This window comes from Felis catus, chromosome B4 (assembly GCF_018350175.1).
Source record: "Felis catus isolate Fca126 chromosome B4, F.catus_Fca126_mat1.0, whole genome shotgun sequence".
NCBI classification, from domain to species: domain Eukaryota; kingdom Metazoa; phylum Chordata; class Mammalia; order Carnivora; family Felidae; genus Felis; species Felis catus.
In genome coordinates, this window is record NC_058374.1 from 19,780,993 (window position 1) to 19,803,334 (window position 22,342).

The 22,342-nt window shown below is 40.8% G+C and overlaps 1 protein-coding gene across 14 annotated transcripts in view; it reads right to left on the bottom strand.

Annotated features, from left to right (window-relative positions):
• Positions 1-978: 978 nt before the first annotated feature.
• Positions 979-22,342, bottom strand: part of NEBL (nebulette) — a 364,159-nt gene continuing 342,795 nt past the window's right edge. For all 14 annotated transcript variants that reach the window (XM_045060973.1, XM_019834028.3, XM_019834022.3 and 11 more), the window contains 2 exons: positions 8,228-8,334; positions 979-6,361 (listed from right to left, as the gene is read on the bottom strand). In XM_045060973.1, the coding sequence (XP_044916908.1) occupies positions 6,185-6,361; positions 8,228-8,334 (284 nt within the window). In that variant the 3' untranslated portion in view covers positions 979-6,184. The remainder of the gene's footprint in view (positions 6,362-8,227; positions 8,335-22,342) is intronic.

Genomic DNA, 22,342 nt, shown 5'->3' on the forward strand with positions numbered 1-22,342 from the left:
TAAAAAAAAAAAAGAAAACTGATGTCACAATGTTTAAGTTAATAAAATTATAAGCATGATATATCCTAAATCCAAATTAGTTTAGTTCGGGGAAAAAAAAAAAATCCTGCTAAGTTATTCATTACTCTGTGGCTTGGGTTATACGGAGTAAATTTATTATCACAGAGGGAAAAAAAATCTTAGAGGGAGAAAAAGTAAATTCGTCAAATGAATAAATAATCTGTTCTGCAATTTGAAATATCATCAGCACATTGGATGATTAATATCGTACAAATATTCATTTGATACTTTTGGACTATGAAAAACAAAAGCTCAAGGTCAGGAAGACTTGTTTATTCTGTGAGTCAGTGTTCTAAATGTGTCATCCATACTGTTTATCAGTTTACAATTAGGAGGGTTTATGCACCATGAAAGAGGAACTTTTACAAAATAATATAGTAAAGCTAAGATCCTAGTCCCGGTAGATTCCTAGGAGGGTGCAAACAGGGACTAACTCACTTTTTCCAACTAGGGGAAATTTAGGGGAAAAAAAGCAATTATGTGCTATGATAAATGAGCCGTTCTTAGCTGAGAAATCAGAGCAACTCCCTGTTTCATGTACTCGATTTGTGCATTTTCTGTGCTTTGCTCCGAGCTGTTCCTTTCATCTTGCTAACACAAGAAAATTAAAATTCTACCATTGAGAACATATGAGGAATTTAATCTTGAAAGAAGTGAACTACAATGCTGTCCTATTCTGGTGCTTTGATATAAACTCAGATACTGAGCTGGAAAAAGCATAAGATTATTATCATTTAAAACTGTGTTTATTTGGGGGAGGAAGACACGTTTTGAATGACTCTCTAATGGAAGTGCACTGAAGCCAGCAGATAACTACGGTGTGATTTAATGTAAGTTGTCACGGTAAACCTAATTCCCGGGGTAGCAGCAACGACCCAAGCACCAAGAGACCAAGGTGAGAACCAAGAAGTAGAACCATTTTGTTATATCCTGCATTTATTTAAGCAAACCGAATGTGTAGAGATAGGAAATTAAAGCGTTGTAATGTCTTACAAATACAGAAAGAAGACACAGAATAATAATACCCTGAAGAGAGTGCATCCGAACACAGTTGTATCACAGAACATCTGCAGTGACCACATTGAAGCCATGGCCGACACATCCACCTGTCATTCTTGTTCTGACATCGTTCAAGGAGATTTAATAGATCAATCGGCGATTTGCTTTTTCAACAAATACCACTACTAATGATTATAGTAGCTTTGAAGGGTTTGTGAGTGACTATACTAAACATACATGATGCTCGGCTTAAGGTGTTATTTCAGTGCCGTTGTACATTATCCCGGGGGAAATAATGTCTTAGTACACAATTACTGTGACATCCACTAAAATGTGAACTAGTTTGCATAGGTTAGTCCTTTGGGCAGCACGATGTTGCTCTAGTCCACCAAGGCTTAAAGATTCACAGTGTAGAGGAAAAAAACATGAATTAAAGCATTTCTACTAAAATATATTTTAATAGCTGGTGTTAATTTGCATAACAAAAGCCAAATTATGTTCATAACATCGTATCATTCTAGAAGCCCCTTCATTTCAAAAAACATCGTTTCCACCCAAACCGTCTGCTCTCAAAGTTAGCACAACCTTGCAAATGAATCATCAACCACAACTGCACATTTTTGGAGCAAACAGAATCCAAACTGCACATTGGTTTAGTTCTCTATTCCCATCACAGGTCAAAGGCCAACATGTCCACACCACGCCTGCCACAGGTCTGGTGCTGCCTCTAAAGGCTCCGCCATTCATTGTATGGACACCGAAGAAATGGGACTGTGATGCGGTTTTCTCTTTACCTTCAAAGCAAATCATTCTTTACAGCAACTGGTTTACAAAGAAGCGTGTACTATGTGAACGGGACACCGTGTAGCAAACACAAAAAGCATCTGAATTCCATGGCTATACTCAAGTGATATGGACAGCTGGGGAGAAGTCTGCCCTGGGGATCCTTCCGGGCTTGTGGACTCCAGCGGTCTAGACATCGTGAAACGACGGCCACACAAGCATCATACAATGTCCTGATTTTTTTTTTTTTTTTTTTTTTTTTTTTTTTTTTTTAATGAACAGTTGACAGTCAGCTGCCTGGAAAGGATCCGAAGGGCCATGGAATACTTCAGAAAGAGACTTCCGTTTTAGCATTCTTAACTGAGTTCGCGTTGTTCCTCGCTTAACTGAAGCTTTCGCGCCTCGGAGTCACGTTACCCAGAACATGCACGCTCTAGCCACTTTTAGATTATCAGAAGCAAATAGCTAAGGTATAATGACATTTATGAAGTGAATCTCATCTTCTGCAATGAATTCAGCCTCATAACATAATGCTTCTATCTTACAATAGGTATTTTAAGTCTCAGGCCTGAAGTTAATGTTTATGCATCCTGACTATATATATAAATCCACAAAGAACCTTTCAGAAATAGATGGGGAAAGTGTTTTCTAAAGTTCTAAACCTTTACAGGTAAAATACAATCGGTTACCACCTTCCGGATCTGTCAGGAGCGTCTCACTCCCCCACCACAAAAATACCAGTCGTGTATAATAAAATATTACTATAGAATAGATAGAAGTTTGCTTGCTTGCTTGGTTTTCTTTCCAAGACCATCATGGATTAACAAGGGCAATCAAAAAGGCACCTTTTTAAAATATATCTATATTATAATTTTGGTATAAACTCCATCCACTTTATATAGGGGATGTGTTATTAAAGGATCACACACGTTTTCTTTATCTTTTCATTAAAAACATTTCGCTGCACATGGACGCACCTGAAAAAGAGATGTATGTACCTCCTGAACTTCACTGTTCGAGAAAAGTCTGGTTCCCGCCCTCCCGCAGCGTCGTCAAGCCCGACGGGGAGATGACGGGGGAGAAAGACCGCGGGCGGCCTGCCAACACCACATCTCCATCACCTTCGAGCAAAGAACCAAGCTCTTTGGCAAGAGAGGGGCCAATCCAACCTCATCCATGTTCACACAAGGTGCCCGGAGAAATTGTGCTGGCAAATTCCTGTGTGGTCTCTGGAGGTGGGGGAAGCCTGAGGAACAGGCAGGGACCACGCGGGGATCTGACAACCAGATACAAATTTTAAACTGGGCTACGCTGCAGATGTGTAAACGAGGACAAGAAGGTGTGAAGAAATTTGTTTTGCCACAGGTGAGAAATAGAAATCCTCCCTAGAGAACGAGAATTAGTAAAAACGCTTGCTACAAAAACTCACAACAGAGGTCCTCTATCCTGTTGGCTCTGCTTTTCTCAAGAGAGACAGGATCCGCGTGGAGTTGTGTTTTGGGAACCTTATACGCACGTGTCAACCTGCTCCTTTGTGCTTTTTATCAGGCTTGAGAATGCATCAGATTCAGAAAATCAAGTGCATGCTCCCTGTGCTTGAACATTTCCCAGTCTCCTTTAACTTGATTTGTAAAAGACGGGATTTTTTTTTCCAACCCTTCTTTCGCCGCCAGCGTTATGTATGAGATACGGGTCGCCAAATTGAAGGGGGGAGGCGCGTGCAAAGTGGAACCCCTGTTCGAGAATGTAGTTTTGAAAAATGATCCTGTAAAAATAGCACTTTGGTATTATACATGTATGTTTCCTGTATTTCTGCCGAGATGCTCAATATCCTGACAAGTTTTAATAACAGTGACATTATCAAGTTATGGTGTCGGGAGCACGTGACATCTCGGTCTCCCTCAGTCTTTATGGTAGAGTAACTGCTCTCTAGTTAAATTCTGAGCAGGCCTTGATTCCTAGAGGCTGGGAGCAGAAACATCCCGCTGTGCAAGCATTATGGGAAGCTTCCAATCTTAGGAGAATTATTCCCCTAATAATTATTGACTTCTACATTCCATGAATCTGATTTTGAAATTAGTGGATGAGAATGACCGTGGAGCATCAAACTGCTGCCTTACGGTATTTTCTCAAAATTATAAGCATCATGTCAAGTCTGCTGCTGTTCAAATGTGCTATTTCTCAAAAACTGTACCCGTCCCACACTTAGTCTGCAGATGTCATCAACGACTTCACAAAAAGTGGACTTGTCTGGGGGAAATATAAGTAAATCGAGCAAGTTCATTGCCCTAGGTTTTAATGCACAGAAATTTTTGTAAGAATGTTTCAATTTCAGCTTGTCTTTGTCGGTTTGCCTATGAGACTATCAAAACACGAATGGGGTCGATTTAATCATGACCGACCATTTCACTGATAGAAAAAAATCAGTCCAGTTGGTTATGTAGTAATCTGTGAAACCCCCTCAAAAAGACTCTCTAGTTTTTTTTTACCCAAATTCCTGTCTTTTCTTTTTCTGTGAATGTCTTACAGATGCAGCTCGAGTGTAACAAAGTTTTATTTGTTCTTTTAGCCGGATCGAATGAAACTATCGATTTTCAAAAGTATGCGCTAACTTTTCCAAAAGTATAAATGAGTTAGCATTTGGTTTTGGACTCCTAAACACTTCAAAAAAAAAAAGGTACTTTATAGGATGTTTTGTTAATTTCTTTGCATATACTATAGAAGGGAGATATCCCCAAGATCCATACATTTCACCATATTTCTGTGACTTGGCTTTTCCAGCTTCATCACTGTAGAGTGAGTCTGTAGAGCCAGACCTCCAAAAACGCTACCCTCCCGCACGTCTGAACCCATCAGAAAAACACAGAGTCGCTGATGGACGTTCATTTCTCCAGCGATCTAGACTGTGGACCACAGGCGAACCTTCATGAGCCGCCAGCAAGGGCTGTAGCATGGTTGTGAGTCCAGAAGGAGCCTGCAAGGTCTCTCATTTCAAATTCGAGACAGGACAACAGTTGCTTTTTTCAGTGGACAACCTCTTGGGCCTATACCTAAAATCTCGGTTGGCAATTTCACCTTACCCCCTGAATGTGGTTTAGAAAAGAAAAACCGGAAGAAAGTGGAAGGGAAGGCTTTCCAAGTCTCAGCGGTTTCGGTGGCTAGATTTCCATTCCCAGATCTGAATGCCGTTTTCCAAAACAGGAAACCGGCTCATCTCGGTGTGGAGGGGGGGGTACTTTTTGCTCACGTGTCGCCTCTAGTACACTGCGTCGTCACTGGCTCCTAGTCCGTTTTCTTTCCTTTTCAATCAACGGCGGCATTAAGTTAACGAAAGTTGCTCAGTAAACACCTAAACCACTTATGTGCTAGAGTAGACGTCTATTTCCTAAAGGCGTAAATCCTTCGAAACTAGAGTGCAGGACAGCAAAAGGAACTCAAGCAACTTTTCAAAAGATGTTTTTCTGATGAGCTGGCCGCTAGAGGGAGGGGCTGTGAGGTTATCAGCCACGGTTTTTGTTTTCATAACAGGGACGGGCAGTGCGGCTGCCTATGTTACAGAGCTTGAACCTACGTGACATGCAGCAGGGTAAAAGCTACTAGGGAAAGAACAGCGATGACTTTAAACTTTGCCCTTTGCGGAGTAGCTGTGACATCATTTGGTCCTGACATTCTGTGCAGTCAAGCGTAGACTCGGGCCCACAGGATGTAAGTGGAGAGAAGGGTATCCCTTGATACAAATGAGAAATAAATAGACCCAAGTCAGCCTAGGGAACAAGGAAATGTCTGTTCGGTAGAAGTTTCTAGGTCCCTAAGGCCACCAGTCAGTATAATTGTAACCAAACTGTCATTCTGCCACTGCTTACGTTTCTTATATTAGGCAATTTTCACTTGAATTGGAAATTCCCCAATGACACAGAAGCGAACTGTTTTTAAACCACTGGCCGTGTTACTGAATTAAGAGAATCGGCTTCTGGTGGTTCCAAAGTGACAGCTAAGAAGTTTCAGAGACTTGTTACATTTAAGGGACACTCAACATCTCTATTAAAGTCTACAAAAATACATTTCCCAGCAGTGTTCAAAAGCCAGTCAAAGGAAACCATTAACACAGTTAGCAGCACCAGGGTCTCCAGACCTAACGATTTTGTTTACAGCAATTCCTGAAAATGCTGCTGTTTTCAGCCCAGAAGTCATTCCCTCTTCCTGGTACCTGCGTGTCTAATTGTCAAAGTAGAGAGAGATTATTGTAAAATAACTGCCAAGTTGTCTTAAAAGTATCTTCTAGCCTTTAAAAAGATTAGGTCTAGTATACATTAGAATAAAGCTCAAAGACAAGGGGAGATAATTAATTAACAAACTCGATGTAATTCGCCGGGAGCATCCCCGTTTTCCCAGTTCTCTGCACCGTGCCGTACATCCAGCCGTCGTCGATGGGCTGCACGTTGACGATGTAGTCGCCGTCCCTGAAGGAGACTTCGTCTTCGTCCTGGGCGCTGTAATCGTACATGGCTCGGTAGGTCCTCTGAGAAAGGAAAGAGCGGGTCACGTGACGGAAACGAACTAGTTACGGCCACAAATGCCAATCACGGCAAGCCAGCCCCCACGCGGTAAGGTAACTACCAGGAATGTTCCCCAGTATAGGACTTATTTCTGGAGATGTGCACACCTGAGCCTAGCGTCTGTCCCAGTTGTGTCCGGCTCCAGTTTACCAGTCTAACAAAAAAGGGTAATGTTTGGGGGCCCAGAATGGGGACAGAGAAAGGCCCTGGCTACAATCACCAGCCCATCAACAAAGTAAGCTTTGAAGCAGTAAAGCCACCTCCCCCAGCTACAGATAACCCCAGAGACCTCAGGTCATGGAGATTCTCCCCTCTTCCACATTCTTCAGAGAAAAGCTCTCCTAGTGGAGACAGAGCCACGTCACTGTTGCTGTCCCCCATCCCCGTCAGGGAGAGGAAATGAATTTTTCTTAAACAGATAACAAAGGATTTTTGCTTCCTCTTAAAAACACATAACACAAATAAAAGAAAAGCACAGAATATACTTACTTTGTAGGTTTCTGAATCCCGGTGACAGAAATTTAGTACACAAGTGTTCTGAATATTGAGGTACGCATAACATAATAGGGAAAATTTTCACTTTCTAACTTTAAACTATATTACAAAGCTATAGTAACCAAAACACTGTGGTATTGACATAAACACATAGATCGATGGAACAGAACAGGGACCCCAGCAATTAACCCATGCATATATGGTCAATTAATTTATGATGAAGGGGCCAAGAATACATAACGGGAAAGGACAGCCTCTTCAGTAAATGGTGCTGGGAAAAGTGGACAACAACATGTGAAAGAATGAAACTGGGCCACTCTCTTACACCATACACAAAAATTAACCCAAAATACGTTAAAGACTTGAATGTTAGACTTAAAAGCATAAAACTCTTAGGGGAAAAAAAAAAAAAAACCATAGGCAGGAAGCTTCTTGACATTGGTCTCGGAAATGATTATCTGGAATTGATACCAAAAGCAAAAATAACCGTGTGGGACCACATCAGACTAAAACGTTCCTGTGCAGCAAAGAAAACCACCAACAAAACAAAAAGGAACGTACCAACTGGGAGAAGATCTCTGCACATCACACGTCTGCCGTGTGGTTCGTATCCAGAATATAAATTTAGTTTTGCCACGTTTGCTTTCATTACAGACCAAGAATTTAGTTAATGTGAACGTTGGAAAAATCTCAAAATTCAGTGAATTCAGGGACTGAGGAAACTGGCTGAGACACAAAGAAGGTCAGAGCTGGTAAAGCTGAATTCCAACTGCTTAGAAGGACCGCTTGTTGGCTGAGGGCTAAGGTTAAGCTACTGTGTCCGGAGGGTGGAGAGAATTTAGCACAAGATGCCCATGTGACTAGATGACCTTCAACAGTGCTTCCAAACTTCCCACTTAGCGAAGCAATCAGGAAGTACTTCAAGATTTCCAATGGGAGGTTTCGAAGACATACGCTGGCCATGTCATTTGGGCTGTAGTGGCCATTTGGATTGCTGGCCATTTGGATTAATGTGACCCGATATTTGTGCTTTCTCGACCTGAAGGAGGATGACAGTTGGCTAATGCCCATCATGAGGTCACAATCAGGATATCGTTCTGGTAGAGTCTTTCTATGTTTCACTGGTTACATGTTTCCACATCATGCTTTCCCTTCTCAGTGGTTTACTTCTGTAAGTCTTTGCTTTCTTCGAAAGGGTACAAACAGCAAGGTCAGCATTTACCCTTTATGTGAAAATGGAAAATATTCCATGCAAATCAATTGCATATGTATTTCTATTTTGGAGACAAAACGGGAAGAGCAGGGAAGAACAAACACTTCAAACTGATACTTACTAGATTTGGTGAGTGCTGCATTGACCTCACGGATGACAGGCTGGTCTGGTGCATGTACCCATAGCCTTGAGAATGGCTTTGCTGATAGGCTCCAGGAAGGACAGGTGCTGCACATTAAACACACACACACAGATGCCTCAAAGCGAGTCTCAAAATACCCCTCCCAAGTCCTCAAGTGACGTCATGCTCTGCTAGAATCCTCTGAAACAAAATGCCATGTCCAGTGTCTTGTGCAATTGGGGTAGTAATGTTAATAGTGATCTCTAGATTAGCACACATTTCAGCCACTAAGCACAGACAGAGGGAATCAGCTTAACACGCGGTGAAAATATGTTCTAGAAATATTTGTGTTACTCGACTGCAGATGCTCCGTGCAAACAACACGAGTACAAAACAAAAATTTCCCATAACCTTTTAACAAAATCTCATTTTTACTGAGCTATGTAATCCCCCTAGACAGTTTCTAAAATAAAAAAAAAAAAAAAGAAGAAGAAGAAATGTTGGGGGCGCCCGGGTGGCTCAGTTAAGCGTCCGACTTCGGCTCAGGTCATGATCTCGCAGTTCGTGAGTTCAAGCCCTGCATCGGGCTCACTGCTGTCAGCGCAGAGCCCGCTTGGATCTTCTGTCCCCCTCTCTCTGTGCCCCTCTCCCACACTCTCTGTCTTTCACAAAATAAATAAATAAATAAACTTAGAAATTTTTTTAAATAAGAAATTTTTAAAAATTTAATCTGATTGGCAAACTAATGATAGAGTATAAATGTTTTCACAGAAATAACGGATGCTCTCAATATTTCAAGACATACAGCTGAATACAACTTTACAAAGATGGTAAATATAGCATATGGTTAGCTTAGCAGTTAATAATGAGTCTATCCCAAAAGAAGACTTTATTTAGAATATATAAATTCTCCATTTTATTTTGCCTGTAAGTCAAGACTAAATAAGTCGGCCAAATATGTTACCAAAGCCTAACAAATCAAACCATGTAAAGAATTTCACAAACATCCTTCTATGTCAAAAAAAAAAAAAAAAAAGCAAAAGAAAAGAAAACAGTAACATAACATTCACTCACTGTGTGCTGTTCTTATCACTAATTAGGACATCCAAAAGACATCATTCCTGTTTTGAAGAACACTGAATTCTAGAGAAACCAACAGAGAAACTAGATACAAACCCCACAAACTCAGTAGGTCGATGCTTGAGTGTGTGTTTCTAAGTATATTTAATTATTTGTAATCAGAAGCATAGGGCTGGCTATGAATCAGAGTATTTTAGTAGCACGCCCTTCGTTGTATCTTGAATGATCATACGATACATTAGTAAGACTTATACATGTGCTATAAAAATCCATAATAGGTTGCCATTTTTGCTCAACTGGGTTGAGTATGTAAAGTAATTACCCTAGGTTGATTGATTTAGGACAGTTTTTATAATAAAAGAATAAAGCAGATATAATTCTTGGGTACTATAAATAATTATATTTTATAAGTGGCACGTGCAGTCTAACGATATATGAGAACGTCAAACTTTAAAGAAGTTGAATCATCAGAAAATTACAAATCATTAATGTGTTCTCCAGATAATAGTGATATTAGGTTGAATGGAAATTTTTAAAAAGTTCTTGAATTAATTCATATTACAGTGTGGCTACAGATCGTGTTTATTTATTGTCTCGATGTTCAAAGAGACAAAGAGAAGCTGCCAAGACCTCTACTTGGATTGTAGAACATTCTGAAGTTATTAAAGCATTAAATATCAAATACTTGAGAACATCGCACTTCTTAACATTAGCAGCTCAATTTAAATATTTAATGTCAAGAGGAAGTCAGGCGTATCGTCAAAATTCACTCATGAAGAAAAAATAATGAAATCCCTAAAAATATCTAAGTCCACTTAATCAGCTGAGGAGAAGAGCCTTTTCTGTGTGTTGGATGCCCTGCCCATTCGTTTCTTTACTCCCTCGATACTCAGCAAATATTGACTGAGTGAGTTCATGTGTGCCCAGGGCTTACTACATTGCCTGTCACTTAGTAAGCCTCCATAAATCTTAACAACTATCACCATCCACTACGTTCAAGGCATGCCAGGCATGAAAGGAGAGGAGTGACAAAAACAATTGCTCTCCCCAAGCAATAGTGACCCTGGACATCTGTCCTTTGCCGAGCTGAAGACATGGCTCAGAATACTTAGGGCATTTCCAGTTAAATATGTAAGTCAAGGGCACCAATTGCACCCCCAGACTGGCAGCCGTGAATGGTTTTTAGCCATTGAAACAAATCAGTGCTGAGGCACCTGGGTGGTTCAGTCGGTTGGGCGTCCGACTTCGGCTCAGGTCATGCTCTCATGGTTTATGAGTTTGAGCCCCGCATCTGGCTCTGTGCTGACAGCTCGGAACCCGAAGCCTGCTTCCAATCCTGTGTCTCATTTTCTCTCTGCCCCTCCCCCACTTGTGCTCTGTCTCTCAAAAATAAATAAATGTAAAAATAACAAAAATTTTAAACAAGTCAGTGCGTTATAAATTATTATTTTAATCTATTAGTAAATTCTAAAAGTTAAATGTAAAACTCCTATAAACTTGCTTAGAATTACAAAAAAAAAAAAAAACTTTCATCCTTTGTTACACTATCAAATTGACCTTCACCTTCTGATGTGCAGAGTTAACCAAAACCATCTTAAAATATTTTGGGGGAAAACCACTAGGAAAAGACAATGATGAAAAATATTTTTAAACATGCTGTCTCGTATGCTGTAATGTGTTTATGTTTATATAATTTGTACGTCATAATCCCAGGACTGACAGTTCAAGAGTGTTGTTGAACAGCGTTCTCGAATTTTGGCTTTTAAAAACCAAGTGTATTCATGCCTGTTCGACTGCTCAAACCTGACCTTCAAAGAGAACCTGTAGCCACTGCCAAATATAGCAAGAGAAGAAAGTGATGTATTTGCCCTAAATCTGTGTGGGTTGGAGAGAACAGGGGAGAGTTTAGAAGGAGGAACCTTGGGGTAAACATAATCTATCTTGTTCTTACGGTTTCTCCTCATGCCTTTATCGATTCTTTCCATTTCCCTCTCCAGCTGCATTACTTAATGCACGTTCCTCGAGGGCTATCAAACCTTGTTATCTACCTTATACCTGATACAATAAAAGAGTTTTTAGGAAGCTCCTATTAGAGCTATGAAAAACATAACTGAGAGCCCAGAGGAATCAACTTACTAAAAGCACATGCCAATCTAAAAAGAGGCACAGACATTGCTTTTCTTTATTGTTTTGGTACGTGATTTCTTTTGTATGTAGTGTAGGTAAAATAAGCAATAGGAGATTTAAAACAATGGCTTTGGAAATTGGGTTTATTAAGAGTTTGGGTGAAAGATGGCTAGTCTGTGTGTGTGTAACATTCTTCCATGAAAATACGGAACTCCAAAGGTTTTGCAAAAGCAAGATATTAGGCATTTCGCCACAAACCTGGCCTTTTTATCAGAGAAAAACATATAGTGCCCTCTTCCTTCAACCAGGGGTCAGATTCCACCGGCACTGATACAGACGGATAATGGCGAAGGTACCATGACAGTCTTCCAATTCAAGAGTCTTGAAGTTGAAGAGTTTTTTATTACAATGGCGTAAGAGTCATAAAACAATAGTTTCGTTATCCTAAGGCAACGGCAAACACACAAATGTGACTCAATTTTCATTTCACACTGGTAAGATTTATTGACCAGAGGTCTGGAAGCTGACTCAAGCTTTAAGGATTTCAGGCTCTATTTGGAATGTCTCATAGTATTTAGAAAACCAAAATCTCTCCTCTCGTGCACCGTAAAGTTCTTCCACAAACAGCCAATACTAATATTTTCTATTTAACGTTTCTCCTTATCACGGAAGGAGATAAAGCCAAGATAAAGAAGCACGCAGACACAAAGATCATAAAACAGAGGGTGAGAATGGAAGAGGAAACATGTTTTGGAAGCTTGGCAAATCTGAAGCTGCAAAAATAAGGAAATACACGTAAACATGCGCAGTAGAGTAAATGAACCAAGGATATGCACCCATAATAAAAGGGGAAGAATATTCAAAAGGAGGCCAGCCCACTGTGGGGGAGAGGTTCAGAAAGCCTCACCATGACAATAGCATAATAGTAGATGGCCAAACGCCACACACAAAAATAAGAACGGTGCCTTAGCCCATTAGGGTTGGTATACAAAAAAATACCATAGACTGGATGGCTTAAACAACAAATGTTATTTCTCACTGTTCTGGAGACTAGGAAGTCCAAGATCAAGACACCGGCAGACTCAGGGGCGCCTGGGCGGCTCAGTCGGTTAAGCGTCCGACTTCGGCTCAGGTCATGATCTCGCAGTTTGTGAGTTCGAGCCCTGCCTCGGGCGCTGTGCTGACAGCTCGGAGCCTGGAGCCTGCTTCCGATTCTGTGTCTCTCCATCTCTCGGCCCCTCCCCTGCTCATGTTCTGTATCTCTCTGTCTCTCAATAATAAATAAAAACATTTTTTAAAAAATTAAAAAAAAGACACTGGCAGATTCAGAGTCTGATGAGGATCCATTTCCTGGTTCATAGATAAACTACTTCCTTCAGCTGAGCCCTCGAATGGCAGAGGGGCTGAGGGAGCCCTCTGGGCCACTAAATCCACCCTCATGACCTAGTCACCTCTTAAAGGCCATACCTCCTACTACCATCATTTTGAGGATTAGGATTTTGACATGTGAATTGGGGAGGGACACAAGCATTTAGTCTGTAACAGCTGGCTAACCTTAAACATAACATAAGCAAAGAAAATAATTTGGGAGTGTTTCTCATAGGCTTACTTTAAAAAAAAAATCAGAATAAGGAGAAAATCACCCTTCAGAAGGTTTGCAATCAAGAATAGAGGATACAATCGCATTACTGTCCTATTTTCTTAACAGCTGACTACAGTTTTATCACCTACTATGTGTCAAAGAACTTAGAGAAGCGTGGGATGTTTTTGTTTTCAGAATAAAGAATCTCGATTTGGGTAACCACAGGGGAGTTGCTAAAATGAATGATGACCGTAAATGAGAAAGTATGAAGATACTGCTGGCCTTGAAGTAAGTATTAAATAAGGAGCCAGAACCTCATCAGATCTCATCTTGGCCATGAGCAAGGTGGCTGAGCTGACTGGTAATAAAATAGGCCCATGATGTGGACCTTTTTGCTCAAGTAGCTTTTACAGGTGCCATCAAGGGTTCCAATTCAGAGCCTCACTTCTTCCTGGCATCGGATTCTCTCCACAAGCCCCAAGTGAACGCTAAATCCACAACATTTATGCTGAATCCAGCGGCAAGATGCTTTTTTTTAATCTGACAGAATTCTAAGCACTCTAGAAAATTCTTTCCCATCCCTGCAGAAGACAGAAACAAGCCAGATTGCCTCCAGGTTTTTGTTTGTTGGTTTTTAATTATAAGCTGTACATAGACAAGTACCTAAGAAACCGGCTTACGGCATAATAAGCTATGAATCAACAGACTTTAACATAAAAGTGAGATAACCTACAATTGAGTTAAAATCACCAAGTTTTAAAGACAAGCATAATCATCACTGGGATACAAAACAAGTGCTCAAACTTTGGAAATCATATGCAAAAATAAAAGCAGCCATTGCTATTTCCTATGCTAAATTTCCAGCTCTGGCCAGGCCAGAACCTTGTGGGAAGGAAAAGGGAACAGAGACAGAGAGGGAATCAGTTACTCGGTGCGTGGGTTTCCATTCTGACCGCATACTGAATTCACCTGGGATCTTTTAAAACCATGTTATGTCCAGGTCCCCCAGACCAGTTAAATCAGAATCTGTGGGGTGGGAGTGAAGGGACTAAACGTCGCTGTCTTATTTTTTCAAGGATTCCAAGTGATTTACATGGGCAGCCACAGTAAAGAACCACCGAGCTATCTATCAGCTTTCTCCCCAACCCGACACAAATTTAGAGGCTCACGTGACCCTATTTACGCGATTCCTAAATTCGCCCTCTCCCCCTGAAACCGACTGAATATTTGTGTTGGCTGCTTCCAAGATTCATATGCTGAAATCCAAACCCCCAAGGTGATGGTATTGGGAGGTGGGGACTTTGGGAGGTGATCTGGGACATGAGAGTGGAGCCTCTAGAATAGGATTCGTGCCCTCAAGAGAGGCCAGAGAGTAGCCAGCTCTCTTTCCATCAGGGGAGGGTACCAGAAGATACCGGTCTGCAACTTGGGAAAAGGGCCCTCGCCGGACTCAACTGTGCTGGCTCCCTGATCTCAGAGGCCCAGCCTCCAGAAGTGGGGGAGACGGATTTCTGTTGTTTGTAAGCTATCTGGTCTGTGGTATTCTGTGACAGCAGGGGGAACAGGCTAAAGAAAATACACATCTCCCCCTCCGTGACTTGTTTGTATTTGTGGAGGCGAATGTTTAGCCCCAGACACGAGACGCAACCAGAGACCGTCAGAAGAAATCTTAGTGAGAGGAAGCTCCCTGCAGAAGAATCCAAGAATCCAGCTGTTCCGGTAAGGCGAGCACCAGGAGGCACCACCTGGGGAGGGCGAACCAATGGAAGCCGACCCGCTTCTGCGAGGCTGACCAGAACAGGACCTCAGAGAGAAAGGGGGCTGTGCAGCCAAAAAATGTCTTTACAGATTCAAAAAGCATCCCCCAAGCCAGTGCTAGGTTCCTACAATTTTCTCCTTCTAGACTCCGATATCATCTTCGTTTTCATTTCTATTCTCGGATAAATGTTATTACTCTAAGGTGTTGCAAACCCCCTTTAAGACAATTCAGTACATGGGAACATATTTAATCACCTAGGTATGTGTCCCTGTGACACTTCATGGGGGAAAGATGTAACATAGGACTCTGCCTTCCAAGGAACATACGCTATGAATACAATAAAATTTGATTGGATGAAGGGCTTATATGTTAGAGGACTAATTCAGTTTGCTCAGGACTCGCCCAGTTGTAGCAGAGGAAGTCCTGCTCCCCAGGAACCCCCTTGGTCTCAGTCCAGTTGGGGTCCCCCTACCACAACATGCCCTGTGCTCGGTGGGTCACACGCATCAGCTGGTGAAATCGTCATTCCCTTACAGGTGGCAAAATGCCCACATTTTCCAGATGAAGAATCTGAAGGTTAGAGAGGTGCAGTAACTTGGTAAAAAAAAAAAAAAAAAATATCAGGGCCACGTGGAGCTGGTATTTAAATACCAACAGTCTGACCCTAGATAGTCAGTCTATACTCTATCGTCTGACTGTACCACAGCAAAATGATATGGACGAAATGACAAGACAGTGTGAGATCAATGTGCAAATAAGCATTGTGAAATCAGAAGTGTGAAAGAGGGTGCTGTGGTCTGGAGCGCACAGGAGCTTCCAGCATAGAGGGCTTTGTGTGGGGTTGGAAGACTCCTCAGTGGACCACTCACTCCTGCGGTGGGGCAGACTGCGGAGAGGGAAAGGCGAAAGAAAAAGAAGTTTGGTGCGTGGGGAGATGTGGAAGTCGGCTTCGTCGGGTTCACAGAGGTCACTGTCACTAGCACGGACTCTTTCCGTGGTAGATTCAGGGTAGAAACTCCACAGGAAGTTTAGGTGACTGTGGTTGATGATGGGATGCTAGTTACCTCGCTGGAAGAAATTACGGTGAGAAAGAGTCATTCACTTTTGGAAAATCCAGCTCAAGTCATAGAAAACAGCATTACTTCTGAAGCAATGGCTTTCAGATTTCTTTTAAGGCTCATTTTGGCATCTGATAAGTCTCTGTGTGTGTGTTAGAGAGAGAGAGAGAGAGAGAGAGAGAGAGAGAGAGATTTGTTTCTTCTTCCCTTTGCCAATAGTATCCTATTTTACTCAGGACAATTGTCACTCAGTCACCTTATCCCGTATGAATAATTTCAAGTCTGGGTTTAAGCCACACGTCCTAATAGGACGTCAGCCACTCTCCCACTGAGCAAGGAAGACCCCCATCATGATGCCACCTGACAATTTTCAAAATCCTTCTGGAGGACACTGCCTGCAAGGACACTGTTACTCCCCCAAGTCAGCATCAGAATGGTGACAAGCACTACAGTCATGCTAAGAATTCAGTTGCAAATATAATAAGTCCAGAAGACTGCTTAACCATTTCTTCTCTAAATTCAAATAATAGATTTACAATGTTGCTCTAGCCAAATATAAGTCGGATATTTAAAGATTCCTACTTACCTATTAATCGCAAAAGGAAACATCCAGATTATGTACTTTCTAGCGCTATGCATATATGCATTACATCTTACCACTTCTTTTCTAGATTTGGCTTAGTTGCCCCCAAATAAGAATTTCTAATATATTGTTTTAAGGCTCTGCAGTTCGTAAATATTGGAAAAAGGGGCACTTAGGTGGCTCAGTTCATTAAGCATCCAACTTCAGCTCAGGGCGTGATCTCAGGGCTCCTGAGTTTGAGCCCCGCATCGGGCTCTGTGCTGACAGCTCAGAGCCTGGAGCCTGTTTCGGATTCGGTGTCTCCCTCTCTCTCTGCCCCTCTCCCACTCATCCCCCGCCCCCTTCCTCTCAAAATAAATAAACATTTTTAAAAATCACTAAATATTGAAAAAAAGAATCACAAAATAAGCTATTTTTTACATTATCAGCCAGGTACACTTAGTCTCACAAGCCAGCAGTAGGTCGCGATTTCAAAGCTAACTGGTTTTTGTCACAAAAAAATAAGTCTGTGAATCTTCTCTGGCAGAATGGAACCAGGACACAATGTGTTTTGAACAGAACTAGAGAGATTTAGAGTTAGGAATATCTGCTATTTTGCTTCAGAGTAATCTAACCAGTTTACTCGTACATTTACATTTGAATATCAACTTGTGTGTTTCTTCTCCGATTTGTTTCTCGGTTTTAGCTGTCTAATCCAGGAGAGACTCCCCAACTTGTAACTGTAACACAAACCACACGTAGAAGCAGCATTGTCACTGAGGGAAAAGGAAGTGCTTTTTGCCCCAAATTACAAAGTCTTTAAAAATGTTCCCGTGGCACAAAATCAATAAGGTATGTATCTGTGTCTATGCACACACATGCATGCTATCTCTCAAAACAAAACAAAAAAGAAAATAAAGGAATTCACAGTATGGAAATAGATAGATAGATAGATAGATAGATAGATAGATAGATAGATAGATATAGATAGATATAGATATATAGGTATATAGATATAGATGTATATAGATATAGAGATATAGATATAGAGATAATATAGAGATATATAGACAGATAGATGTCTATATCTATAACTTTCTGACAAGAAATACATAATTTGGGGCAGTTCTTTGATAAGATGAAAGCAATAAAGAACTTAAGGATAGCAGGGATACAGGGATGCTGTTTCCATTTGGGTAAACCACGGCACTGAATCTAGTGTTCGACACAAGTTATGCCATGACTGAAAGGTCAGTTCATAGCAAATCCCAATTTTCCTCAATGAATACTACCATCCATATTGCGTAAGTCAGTCTCATCCAGAAAGATTCATTATTCAACAATGAAAGAAATTCTCACTATGCTATTGTAGAGGACAGTCTATAAATACCTGTTAGATAAATAGACATAACCTATTTTTAAAGACTTTAAAACAGACTAGGCATGTGGTTTATTCTTGCGCTAATCAATTCAAATACTGACCCTTGGGAAAAGCATCAGTCCACAAGTAGTTCCCAAATACAGTTTTATATTAGACACCCTTCGTGACAAGGCACACTAAATATCATATATAGACACATCTCAGGCTTGGGAACACTTCTGAATGAGCAAGTATATATTTTTTCAACCAACGGACATATACGAAACTGAATCAATGTGTCCCTGACATGATTTGAAGACAGGGAAATGTGGGCAAATGAACATAATGGATTGTCTGGGCCTTGCGGAGCCCAAGGTTCGGTTTAAGGTAAGTGGCTGGGGCTGAAGAAATAGGCAGGTACCAAGAGTCACAGTCAAGTAGGGAGATGGGGAACAGGCCCCTGGAATCAAAGGCATGCAATTTTAAAGATATTTTGACAGGATCTAGGTAAGAATCTGACAGACTAGTAAACAAGTTCAGTACACAAGGGTCAGATATATGCTGTAAGATAAAGATCCAAGGCAGAATGTCTGAAAAAATGTGGAACGGGCAGATCAGGAACATTTTTGGTATAAGAATAGGCAAGGAGTAGGGAATCTGGCCGCAAGAGAGGAAACACACAACGGTGAGCTTGGGCAACAGGAGATAATGACCAAACAAAAGGCAGAGACTCAACACAACGTCACCCGGCTGCATCAGCCCGTGGAAATTTTAAGTAGTTCCTGTAAAAAGTCAGGATCCAATCCCCATGACCTACTAGCCTGGGGCGGGAGGATGTGGGGCACCTGGATGAAATAGGAAGTCGGGGCAGGAAAGGAAATGCATGACTACAAAGGTAACATTGTGACTGTTTTATCTCTAAGACAGATATGCAAATATGTGTATCTACTCAGTCCGCCATCCAACTTGGATGTTAAATTTGATCCCTAAAACCCAAAACTACTCTTTCCATTTTCACTGCTGATGTTCAACATGAAAAACTCATTCTGTCCTTTCCACGTACATCACTTCACAATTTCCAAAGCTCTTCCAAAGTTTTCTCATTTGACACATATGCTATGGCCACATTTATCTCCTTCCTGATGATCAAACCTTCTCTTTCTCCCCAATCAACTAGGCTTCGCAGGAAATATATTTCTAATGTTTTATTGTTTGCTACTTTCGGCGTCAGATGTTTCTCCTTCACACACATATGGAACCCTTTGATTTAATTTTGGCAAATCAATGAAAGACACATGTGCATCTTGGAACAAGTGCTATTCATTAGGACTTGATCCTTTTCCCAGCTTCACACTCAGAAGAGGAAACTTGTGACGCTGCTTTCATTCCCAGTCTATTGATATCAACAATAGGAGTTTTTCTCTAAGGACTTCAAATTCAATCAGAATCCTGAACCGTTTTCTCCAGGAACAAACTAAAAGTTTCTACCAGTTTACAATATGTGCTTTTTTGCAGGCTAGAGGCACCAGCTAGATGGCTACATGTGATCAGGTAATAGCTGACAATAGGATTTTACATTATAAAGGACTCATTTATTTTCCTATAGATTAGTTTCATCACAGAAATTTATCTCAGAAATTGACCACAGAAGTATCTCAGCTATCAACTCTTTAAATCTTCCTGCACTTAAACGAAGACAGGAAAACATCACTTTTTGACAGATATCGCGCACTTCTCAAATTCAGATTGGAAGCAGCTCTCGCATACAGGGAAATAATGCGACTGAAATGTTCTTGTTGAAGGCATTTTCCTTACGGAAGTCAGGCTAAGAAGGAGTTGGACTTTTTTCAGGGGGTTAGAGCTGCCCATCGGTAGTCAGAAACCAAAAGTAGTGGCTTCCCTGGAAATACTGGCACATTTATTTTAAACAAAGACAAAAATACGAAGAGGTCAAAATCAAGAGTGTACTTCCTACTAAGTAGTTCTGGCTTTCTAATTTTAAGACTATGCTCACTGTTAAAAACAAATGGTTTTGTTGTATTTGGGTAGAATACCACTCATAAAGCATAAAACGTAAATCCTCAATGCACAAAGAGGATCAACAGAAAAATTAATGCAGAGACCGAGCAAAGGATTGTGACGTTATGGACACTGCTCCTATTAAAGGAGATTTTGAAACACCGCTGGTTGGATGCATATCTGTCACTTTCAAAATATACTAATAGTTTAGTATTGTGCCTGCATTTACTATTTCTGTTCTCAGCTTAGTGGTAAATTTAACTTTTAACGATGGCTATTATCCTTCGGAACTCGGGGTGCATTCTAGGGTCTTTGCTGTGTCTAGGACAGGGGCGACTTGTGCTTGCACTTTGTCTCCTCTCGTTCACCCTTTATTCATCGAGCATTCGCGGCCCTGCGCTGTGTACAAGAAGCAAAGCTACATGGCACCTTTCATTCTCTGCCACCAGGGAGTTCACGATCAAACAATAAACTAGAATACACTGAGACGGAAGCGATACGAAGTATGAATTTCAGAAGGCCTTAAAAGGACAGTTGTCACAAGTGAAATAAAACATTGAAATGAGAGGTCTTTATGTGAGAACAGAAGTGTTAATGTAGGAATAATTTACTGATTTCTTGGTTATGAAAGATCACCAGCTGACTCAGGCTTTGTAATAAACAGAGGTTACCGGAGCACCTGGGTGGCTCAGTCGGTTAAGCGTCCGACTTTGGCTCAGGTCATGATCTCGCGGTCCGTGAGTTCGAGCCCCGCGTCGGGCTCTGTGCTGACAGCTCAGAGCCTGAAGCCTGTTTCCGATTCTGTGTCTCCCTCTCTCTGACCCTCCCCCGTTCATGCTCTGTCTCTCTCTGTCTCAAAAATAAATAAAATGTTAAAAAAAATTAAAAAATAAATAAAATAAATAAAATAAAAAATAAACAGAGGTTACCATGTTATGGTCCAGCGAAACATCTTCCGTTACTGCTTAAAAAAAATTAAGAAGTAAAAGTAAAAAGGCTATTATTGCACTGTTACCCTCCGCCACATTAGCTCTAATTAGATTTAATAAATTAAAGACTGATACCAAGTTTTAGTGATTTAGCACATGTAACAAAGCAGTCTCTTTGTATTTCAGATCAAACTTTAATTTGAATGTATTTATGTGTCAACAATATTAAGTGTCTGTTTTGTTGGTACTTTTCTAGATGTAGTTACAGACTAGAGCACAAAGCAGGCAGAACAATTCTGTTCTAATAGAGTTTATACTCTGGGGGAGACATAATTAATTAATACATAATGCAATACAGTATCAGAGGATAAAAAGGATGATAGCTATGTACCCAGAAACAGAATTGCTAGATCATATTGAAATTCTATTTTTAATTTTTTGAGGAACCTCCACGCTGTCTTCCATGGTGGCTGTACCATTCTGCATTGCCACCAACAAAGTATACGGGTTCCAGTATCTCCACATCCTCGCCAACATTTCTCTTCTTTCGTTTGTTTGGGTTTTTTGTCTGTCTGTTTGTTTGTTTGTTTTTGGACAATAGCCATCCTAACAGATATTACATCATGTCACATTGTGGTTTTGATCTGCATGTACCTGATCTGGAAGAGATATCTGTGGCTCCTGGCTCACTGCAGCACTATTCACAATAGCCAAGAAATGAATATAGCCCAAATGACCATTGACAGATGAATGGATGAAGGAAATGGAACGATGGACTATCACTCAGTCTTGAAAAAGAAAGAAATCCTACCATTTGTGACAACACGGATGAACCTAGAGAACATTATACTAAGTGAAACAAGCCAATGATAGGACACGATTCTACTTATACGAGGTATCCAAAATAGTCAGATTCATAAAGCAGAAAACAGAATGACAGTTGCCAAGGGCAGAGGGAGAGGAAAATGGGAAATTGTTGCTCACTGAGTATAAAGCTTCTGAGATCTGCCATACAACATAGTACCTCTAGTTAACAATACTGTATGTTGTATGGAAACCAATTTGACAATAAATTATATAAAAAAGATAAAATGTAATATACAAATTATCTAATATACAAATGCATGGATATAAAGTTAGGTAAAGAGTAAAAGAATTAAAAAAAATACTGTATTGTGCGCTGGAAAAGATGTTAAGAGGATAGTTCTCATGTTAAGTGTTCTTATCAATCATACACACACACACACCAAACACACACACACACACACACACACACACACACACAAGAACACAAGGAAATTTTTAGAGATGGTGGATATGTTTAGTATCTCGATTGTGGTGATGGTACCATGGGTATATGCACATGTCCAAACTCATCAAAATTCTGATATTAAATACGTGCAAATTTTGTTTATCAATAAAGCTTAAAAGAAGAGTTACAGAGAAAAATAAAGCAGGGTGAAGGGATAGAGAGTTATGGGTGCATGTAGATTGAGAGTTTTCCAGGTAGAGTGGTCAAGGAAAGCGTTTCTGATGAGTTGACATTTAATCAGAGACCTGAACCAAGGGAGGCAAGCCACAAAGCACCTCAAAACACTTGGGAGTGTTCCAGGCAAAGGGACCAGTGATTGCAAAGAGC